General features: G+C 59.9%; 1 protein-coding gene across 21 annotated transcripts in view; it reads right to left on the bottom strand.

Annotated features, from left to right (window-relative positions):
• BIN1 (bridging integrator 1) overlaps positions 1-9,201 on the bottom strand; it is a 61,074-nt gene extending 51,873 nt beyond the window's left edge. For 20 of the 21 annotated variants that reach the window (XM_017520649.1, XM_017520654.1, XM_017520662.1 and 17 more), the window contains exon 1: positions 8,667-9,201. In XM_017520649.1, coding sequence (XP_017376138.1) covers positions 8,667-8,750 — 84 coding nt within the window. In that variant the 5' untranslated portion in view covers positions 8,751-9,201. The remainder of the gene's footprint in view (positions 1-8,666) is intronic. The other variant, XM_037735622.1, reaches the window with a different exon arrangement.
• Between the last annotated feature and the right edge of the window lie 317 nt (positions 9,202-9,518).

The raw sequence follows: 9,518 nt of genomic DNA, 5'->3' as shown, positions 1-9,518 counted from the left end.
GGGCTCCAGGCCCAAGCCCTGCCCCAGACCCTGGGCATGGCTGGATTCTAATCTGGCCCAGGCCCCTCCTTCTGGAGACTCACCCGCAGCCTAGGAAAATTAAGATACAGTCCTTGGCTGGGGCCAGACCGGGAGACAGAAGAACGGTTCAGGCAACATGTGAGGAGGGAAGCTGAGGTGCCCAGGGCAGAGCCTGCCTCGCGCAGGTGTCCCAGGCTACGGCCCAGGTCTAGCCTCAGCCCATCTTCTCAGACATAGGCTCTGAACAGGCCCTGACAAGCACTGTTCCTGCTGCTTTAGAGCATCTCTCCCCACACTACCACCTGCCTCCTTTGCCCACTTGGCTCAGATGCCACCTCCTCCAAGGAGCCTTCCCTGACTACCAGGGGCTGATGGAAAGCCCCTCAGGCTCCACTGCCCTCCCCAATCCATAGTCCTGGGATGGGCGCTGTGCACAGGGCTGGGAGCTCCTGCGAGCAGGGCCCCGAAGTGGGCAGGCCACGGACGACAGAATGACTAAGGGTGTAAATCCGAAGCCATCACAGATGCCATCCAAGTGAGCTGCAGACTCCTCAGGGACTTCATTCAGTGTAAGAAGTTGATACACAAAACAAGGGCCGTATTTCTGGAGCCAGCAGGGATGCCCAGGGGCTCTGAGAATGGGGAGGCCTGCAGGGTGTGGAAGGCTGGAAGGCCTGAGCTCCTCGGGGCCTCGTAGAGATGAATCCTTCCCCAGCTCCGGCCTGTCCTGTGGCGGCTGCTGCAGCCGCCCACTCACTCCCATAACAATCGGGGCGGCCACCAGACACTGCAGCCGCACACTGCAGAGGGGAGATGTCTGCGGGATGGAGGTGGCAGTGGGGGCAGGGCACAGTACAGGGGCACAAATGCCCACTCCCAGGGGCACCACAGGACAGTCCTTAGTGCTCCAAGGCCCAACCTCCCCAAACCCACACCCATGCTGTTGCTGTGACACCAATCCCACCTCACCTGCTGTCACACTTGGGATCTGGGTCAGTGATGGGGGCTGGAGGTGCAGGCCCCAGAAGCAGAGGGAATAGGCTTTGCAAAAAGCCAGCAAAACGTGTCCAGGGGCGGCAGCCATGTCTCTGTCCTGCAAATCACACTGAGCCCGCAGTCAGCGCTCACCAGTACTGCTCTCACCTGAAAGCTTTCTCTTACAGGATGGCCCCTGAAGAGGACCCCGGCCAAGCCCTATTTGTCATCTAGCCTAAAATCAGGCAGGACGCCTCGGCTAGGCCCCAGCCACTCACAAGAACCCCATGCCTGGGCACCATGCACTACAGCCACCAGCTCAGGGTAGGCCCCACCACAGCCCTGAGCAGCTGACCACAGCTGCTTTACCACAGGAGAATGTGATGGGGAGCAATCCTGGGTCCCTCCGGGGTGGCCAGGGCAGGGTGGGACCTGCGCCCACTGGCCTAGCCCCAGCCTAAATCCTACAGACGCAGCACCCCTCCCCCTCCCAGCCTGCACCCTCAAACCCAGGGACCTTCCAGGGCCTCTGCCAGCCATCAGTGCTGTCTCCCCACTGCCTGAAGAATCCACGCAGCCACATGTGCAACAAGTATGCACCTACTGTGAGCCAAGCTGAGGGGATGAGATGCCTTGGTGACCATAGGAGGCAGAAACACTTGGGCCTGCCTGGGTCAGGCAGCAAAGCAAAGTGCCCAGAGCGTGGGATTCCCCCCAGGAAGTCTTCCCAGGGTGTGTGTGTGTGTGGTGGGGTGGGGGGGGGGGGGGGGGGGGGGGGGGCATGGTTATTTCCTCCCCAGGAATATTAAAAAACTAGTATTACCATCATGTCATTCAAGAAATACTGTAGCAATAACAGAAACAAAATTAGAGGGATGTAGGCTCAGAATAAAGAGTGTGTTCCTTTTTTTTTTTTTTTTTTTTTAGGCCTTTATCAGCTATATGATTTGCAAATATTTTCTTTTTTTCGGTTTTTTTTTTTTTTTTGAGATGGAGTCTTGCTCTGTCTCCCAGGCTGGAGCACAGAGGCACAATCTCGGCTCACTGCAACCTCTGCCTCCCTGGTTCAGCCTCCTGAGTAGCTGGGACTGCAAATGCATGCCACCACCCCCGGCTAATTTTTATATTTTTAGTAGAAACAGGGTTTCACCATGTTGGCCAAGCTGGTCTTGAACTCCTGACCTCAGGTGATCCACCCGCCTCGCCCACCCAAAATCCTGGGATTACATGCATGAGCCACCGCACCCGGCCCAGGGTGTTCCTTTAGACTGGAATAAACTGGAGACAGCTTTCATGAACTGTCTTTTGCATGCATGAACCCCCATCTCTGGACTTGTACCTAGAAGCCCCAGGTGTTCCCATCACCCCAGAGACTACCACACACTCCAAAGTGCAAGCCTAGACCCCAGATGGAACTGGGGAGCCAACAGGGGCCCCAAATCTTGTTAAATAGGGGAGGGTCTTAGAGACCAAAGTCTGTCTCAATGACAGCCCTTCACCATCGGGGCTTTAAGCAGGGAGTCCACTGGACACCTCCACCTCTTTTGCTTGTCTCCAAGGCCTTTGCCCAGGCCAGACCCTGCTACTGATCCTACTGACCACAGGGGAGGTGGAAGCCGGACAGCCCGTGGCGGGGGGTCACAACAGTTTCTTCCTTGTGGATGGGACGTTTAACACTCACCTGTGGGCAGTGATGATGGCATGCAGCCAGTATGCAGGAAACAACGCTCTCGTGTTTAAGTTAATATTTGACAAAGGCTTCCTGGGACAGGAAGAGCCTGCCTTTCTCCTCGCAGCTCCCCAGCCCTGACCCCTGTCAGCCTTTGGCATGTCCACCACCCTGCGGCCTCTTTCTTTTCAGCCTCTCGGGGAGAGCCAGAAGCCCGGGTGCTGGGCCTCCTCCACAGCACAAGAACGCTGTGGGCCAAAGCCCTTACATCCCTCTAATTTTGTTTGTTATTGCTACCGTATTTCTTGAATGAGATGATGGTAAGCCCTCTCTGCAGCAGCAGGACCTGGAGCCCCACCTGGGCTGGCAGCCTCTCCAGCACAATTCCATTCAGTCCTCACCGCAGCCCCAGCGGCAGAGATCATGACCCCTGTTTCAGGTGAGGAAACTGGGATTCAAGAGTTCAGTGAGACTTACCCAAGGGTAGGAAGGTACGGGGAAGCACTCAAACTCAGCTGTTAGAGCCTGCGTGCCTTCCACTGCACCCAGAGTTGCTGCTGGCATGAGAATCTTTCAAGTGGCCCTCAGCAGCTGAGGCCATCTTTGAGGGTCTCCTCCTCTCCTTTAGCCGCCCCTCCTGCCTCCCCCATCCTCCATCCTGGGCAGGAGCCCCTGCCCACCCGCCCTGCACAAATATCCAGTGAGGCTGCACATCTGCACTCTTAATCCTAAAAGGAGGCTTGCCAAAGAGGCAGCTTTAGGAAAACACAACAGGCTGGGGTGGCATCCAACAGGAAGCTGCCCTCCCGTGGGTGCCCTTCACCTGGCACGGGAGCTGCCCACCTCCTTTCTCCACCCGATCCTCCTGCTGTGTGAGCTCCCACGGCCACATCCACACCTGAATCCTCAGCCCAGCACAGATGTCCCACACAGGACACATACAGAAAGTCCTGACCCCATTTGCCAGTTTCCACGGAGGACATCTGAAGGCCAGCCCCGCCTCGCCGCCCCTCTAAGCAACTTCCACCATAGTTGTTGGCTTCCTCACCATCTCCCCTGGTGAGAATGCCAGCTCCAGGAGGGCAGGGGCTTGGTTCTGCTGACCCCCGGGTCCCCAGGCCCTAGAACAGTGCCCAGTACAAGATGGTGCTCAACATGTATGCATGAATAAAGGAATGAATACACAAACTCCAGCACATGCCAATGGTGAAAAGTTAAGCCCAGGAGAAAGCTTACAGTTTGTGCGTGGGAGTAGTCAAGATTCACTCTAAAGCTCTCTGATTCCCGAGCCCAAACCCTCCACCCTATACACACCACCCACACACAGGCGTGCACGTACACACTCACTGCCACGGGTCTGTGAGCATCCTAAGCCTGATCCGCTCTGGGCTCAGCAGGGATTAGCTGTCTATAGAGGCCTGTAATGGACACTCTGGGGACAGGGGCTGGGAAATGGGGCCATGCAGGAAGAGGGTGTCCCATGTGGGTTCAAGGTGCTGCTCTGCACAGAGCTGGCATTCAACAAGCACTTGCTATGCCCCAAGTACCCATCTAGGGCTTTATGCTCCATGACACATGTCTGAAGAGGAACTGTTCTTATCCCCTATTTGATACATGAAGAAATGGGGCTCAGGAAGGGTCCCTGCAGCACGTCAGGGAAACCCAGAGCCCATGCACACTCTGCTGTTCCTTACAGAGATAGGAGGGCAGAGGGCCTACCTCCAAGGGTAGGACTCAGGGATTCCAGAACCTCAGGGACAGTCACGCAGCTTGTAAGGAACCAGCTGGGCCAGCCACTGAGTCCAGAGGCCAGGACCTAGTGAGATGCCAGTGAGAAGGGAGCCCCGATATGGTGATCGTGACAAAGGGGTGGAGAGTTCAAGCCTCAGCTTCTCTGAGAATCCTTGGGATCCATAGATTTTCCTGGCCTTCACAATGTCATGAAATCTGGAGGGAATCTACCACCCAGGCACCTCTTCTCCACAGAGCTGGCATCCTCAATATCCTCACCCCCTCTCCACACCTTGGGCCATGCCTGCGCCTTCTGGAACGCCTTCTCCTTCCCCATGCCCCATGCAGCCTAGTGACCTCCCTTTCTCTGTCTCCCTGGACAAGTAGCCTGTGCCTAGCTTGGTCCCTGCATGAGCCAGAAGACTGCACTCAGGCCATCCAGGCCCCAAGGGGGATTGGGGAAGTCTGGAAGCCATGATTCCAACCTCCCACGCCACATGTCTTTACCGAATACCCAAGAGCCCCCACATACCCTGGCCCACCCACAGAAGATGCCCAGCTCAGAAGCCTCCCATCCAGGGTGAGATGAACTACCTACATAAGTAGCTTCTGTCCAGGGGAAGCTGAGACTGCAGAGATACAGGAAGAGCCTGCGCAAGTTCAGAGGGAAGAGACCCAGGGCAGGGAGGTGCAGACAGAGACAGAGAAAACGATAAGACAGCAGCGGTCAGGGAAGAACCTCAGACATTCAGGGTCAGAAGGACAGAGAGGGGCCCCAAGATGGACAGAGATGGGAATATGGGTGGGGGGGGCAGCTTTGTGCTAGGGCCTGGGAAGGGGGTGGGACGCCTGCAAAGTCAGTGGCCAAGGTGAGGAGCCCAGGGCCTCCTGGTGCCATCACTGAGGGCCTGGATGACTTGGGCAGGCAGCTGGGCCTGCCTATGCTCCCAGCATCCTTTCTGTTACAGGGGCCATGCACCCACTCTCAGGTGTAACATGGTTGCCTCTAAAGTTGCTGCAAAGATAAGGCTTGGTATACAGCCTGGCTCCTCCGGAGCAGGCGAAGGTGGCTACTGCGTGGAGACCTTGACCACACAGCTGAGCATAGCGCAATTCGTGGCCACGCATCAAGGCCTGAGGACTCACCACCACTGCCCCTTCCTTTAGCGAGCCTCTTAGTACGCCAGCACTGTGCTGCGCACTGACAACCCTGGGCCCTCCCTTCTCCCTGCTAGCCCTCCCCACTATCCAGCCTGCACCCCCTTCAGCATGCGGGAGGGAGGGTCAGCGTGCACACTCCCACCCTGCCAGAGTGTTCCTCCTGTGCTCACTGTCAGCCCAGTGTGGCCAGAGCAAGGACAGCTCCAACAGGCCCACTCCACGAGGACTCCCAAGCCGTGGGCCTTCGGGGGCCAGCACACCAGATCCCCGGCCCCTCAGCTGTCCTTCTCCCCAGCCGTCCCATCCCCCGAGGGGCCCAGTCTGCCAACCTCTAATCCTGTCCGTCATCTGACCCAGGCTCCACCCTACATTGGCTTTGCCTAGCCACCCTTCTGAGGCCCAAAAATGGACACAGTCATTTATAGAGGGTTCGACAAGCCAAACGCAATGGGAAGATGACCTCACGGCACCCACAGGCTCGAGCTCCCAGCACGCACAGTGCCCCCCAGGCATTCCGGGGGCAGTGGCCGAGGGGCCCGGGCAGTAGCACCATGCTGGCAGGCCCGGGCAACTTTTCCAATTTATTCTTATCCCCTCCTCACACCAGGGCCATGGGCCATGGGCCTTCAAGAAAAAGCTCCAGGCAGGTCAGAAACACATGCACCTTGCCTGAGACAGCACTGGGGGCTCAGCCCAGGACAAGGCACTGGCTGGTGTGCAGGCAGGATTTGATGAATGAGTAAAGGCAGAGAACAAACAACACAAATCAATCCACCCGTCAGCCTGTGTCCAGCCCAAAGCCCTTGTTCAAAAACATTCACTAGCACCAACTGGGGCCAGGGAAACTGGAATTGCCCCTATACCCACTGATTTCACCAAGGCAAGGTAGGTGTAGTGTGGGCTGCCTGTAAGAGACTAGGATTCCAGTTTCATTGACAGTGGGGATTAGATGAGGCACTGATCACCACCAGAAGACACTGAGGATGGTCCCCCGGCGATGGCACAGACTCTAAAGGAAAGCACACAGGAGAGGCTGTTGTGGGTTAAGGGTTAGGGCTTCGTGAGAGCAGGGCCTGCAGCCCAAAGGGAGGGGAAGGCTACTTTCAGAGACCTAGCCTGGATGCCTATCTTGGTGGTCATGCTGCCTTGGCTTCTGACTAGGGGAAGGGTCCCTAACTAGCCTCCAGCAGGCAGAGAGCAGCTATAACACTAAGAATTCTAGTCCCAGGAAGCTCAGCATGAGCAAGGCCAGCTGTTGGCCAAGACCAGCATGCATAGCTGACCAGCTGTCAGCCAACTGCCAGTGGCCACAGAACAGGGGCTCAAGAGACAGGGGTGGTAGCTCAGGGGGTCAGTGATACATCACCACCTCCTTGGAGGGACAGAGTCCATGACTACTGCCCCAAGAATGACATCAAAGATGCTGCTGCGGAGAAAAGACAACCAGGGCAAAGGGGACACACCAAGAGCCTTGGGGAGCCAGGAAGGAGTGGGACACCAGTGGGATGGGGGCAGGGAATGAATCTCAGCTAACCTCGATTCCCATTCATCTCCCCCGCCCTTTAGGGAAGGAAGCAGGCTCTGGCCCAGGGCTGCCTGCTCCAGCCACCCAGATGGATTACCCAGTCATGGCAGCCCGGAGCAAGGGTGGCTGCATCTGTGTTGTCCCCAACCCCCACCCCACAACCTGAAGTCTTCCCAGGCCCCAGCCGGCTATTCCTGGGGCTTTAATCCCTCCCCCCCCCCTCCTCCTCCTCCTCTTCCCCACCCTGGGGTGGGGGATCTGGGAGCTGGGTCTGGGCAAATCTGGAGCTTGGCTGAGGGCCCCTTCCTTCAATACACACCCACCCACCTCCTTAGCCAGGAAGCACAGGGATGAGCAGTAGGACTCTTGGGGAGGTATGGGGAAGCTCTGGGCACTCCCATCTCCCCACTCTTCCAGCAATCACGCGGCTGCATCCTTAGGGAGCCCACGGATCTCAGAAGCAAAAGGCATTGTTTATAAACAGCCACAAGGCCTGGCAGGGGAAGGCTGTCTTGTCCCTGCGTCTCCACCCGGTGGCCGCACGGCGGGTGGGAGAGGGGGCAGCCCTGGCCATGGGGCACTGGGGGGCCACCCTGGCAGAAACAGATTCTGCAATCTCAGATTTCAGAGTCGGAGTCAGCAGGGGAAGTGGCGTCAGCAGCTGGCGTGATCCAATTCAATAAACCAGAGGTGGCTTGGGATAGTGAGCTGACCGGGTGCAGACCCCCACCCCTCAATCCCTGCATTTCCCGCACGGTCTGGGCACCCTGGGAGGCTCCAGCTCCATCCCCCACTCCAGCTCTCCGGTGAGGAGGGGTCGCATTTTCTGCGGCGCCTTCCACGCCCCTCCTCCGGGCCAGCTCCCCACCCGGCCGTGGGCTCCCAAAACCAGTGCCCTCCCCGACCACCCCCCTCCCCGGCCGCCGGAAACGCTAAGCCCCCGCTGGGGCGAGGGCACCTCCTCGCCGGGTGCGCAAGCTCCCGGTGGGGCCGGCCTGAGCTAGAGCTTCCAGGCCGCAGGCACCTCTCAGGAAAGGAAACCCAATCCCTCCTTCGGCCCGCGGAGAACGAAAGTGGAGAAGCAGTGGGAAGGAGCGAACTGCGGATGCCGACTGGAGAAGCAGCCTCGGGAGTCCGGGGGAATGGTGGCCCCGGGGGCAGAGGGACAGACTCCCTCTCGCCCTGAGCTCCGGCCCCGCCTGGGTTGCCTGCATGGGCCTGGAGAGCTGGGGGTCACCCGCTGGCCTCCCAGCCTCCCGGCCCTTGGCCTCCAAATCGGGTTAGCCTGGAGCGCGCGCCTGAGTAGAGCCTGGAGCAGGGCCGGCCACTGCTGTGCAGCCGGAGCCACGAAGGTGCAAAGCGGGGCCCTGTCCTGCCCCGGCTGGGGATGGGGAGACAGAGGACGCAAACCGAAAAGGGCGCCCAGAGCGCCGGGGGACGCAGCCAGGGGACCCCGAAGCCTCTGGAAAGCGCTCCTCCGGAGGTGACAGCGCCAGATTCCGGCGGAGGACCAGGCCCCGGGGCCGGAGTGTAAGGGGACAGGTGGCCCGGACCGCGCGGCCGCTGGAGCTCCGGCTCGCTCACCTTCTCCTGCGCGCGGGTGAGCTTCTTCTGCACGTTGCTGGCTATCTTTCCCGCCGTCACCCCTTTACTGCCCATCTCTGCCATCGCGGCGCAGGCCTCGCCCGGTGGCGGGGGCCGATCTCGCTCGGGGAGGCCTTGAGCGCCGCGCTCCCAGCCCCCAGCCCCGGCAGCGCGTCCAGCCCGGCTGCCGCTCCACGCCGCGCACCCGACAGCGGAGCCAACTGACGGAGGCGGAGCGTGCGCCGGGCGGGCGGGCGAGCGAGCAAGCGAGCGAGCCAGCGACGCTGGGACAGAGGGAGGGAGAGGGGAGGGGCCGGGCCTAGGGCAGCTGTCGGCGCCCCCCGCCCGCCCCCTCCCGACAAGACACTGCCTTTTTAAAGGGCCACTCCGGGCGCCGGCACCGCCAGGTCCGCGAGGAGGGAGGGGCGCGCGCGGCGCTGGGGCTGCGGCGAGCGGGACTCCCCTGACGCTCGGGCGACACCGCCCCGAGGCGGGGACTAATCCACCGGCCTGGAGCCTGGGTCTTCCCCACAGCAGTAACCTCCTGCAACCCAGGAAGGGAGACTAGGTGGAGGAGAGGAGCGCTTTCGAAATCAAAGAGAAAGCAGCGAAGGGTGTGCGGCCCTGAACAGAGGAGCCGCGGCTGCGGGCTGAGCGCGCCCGGAGCCCCTTCCCTTTCCCGGGGCTCACCTCCCGCCCGGCGCCCGGCGCCCGGCGCTCCGCCTCCTCCCGGCCTTCGCCGCACGGGTTTTCGCCAGGGTCCCCTAGGCGCCTCCGGGACATCTCCACATCTCTGCCTCCCGCGCCTAGTCCAATACCAACCAGGCGCTTGGTCTTCCCGTTCGCTGAAAA

This window comes from Cebus imitator, unplaced genomic scaffold (genome assembly GCF_001604975.1).
Source record: "Cebus imitator isolate Cc_AM_T3 unplaced genomic scaffold, Cebus_imitator-1.0 Scaffold863, whole genome shotgun sequence".
Taxonomy (NCBI): domain Eukaryota; kingdom Metazoa; phylum Chordata; class Mammalia; order Primates; family Cebidae; genus Cebus; species Cebus imitator.
The sequence above is the reverse complement of the archived record's forward strand: the minus strand, read 5'-3'. Positions and strand labels throughout refer to the sequence as shown.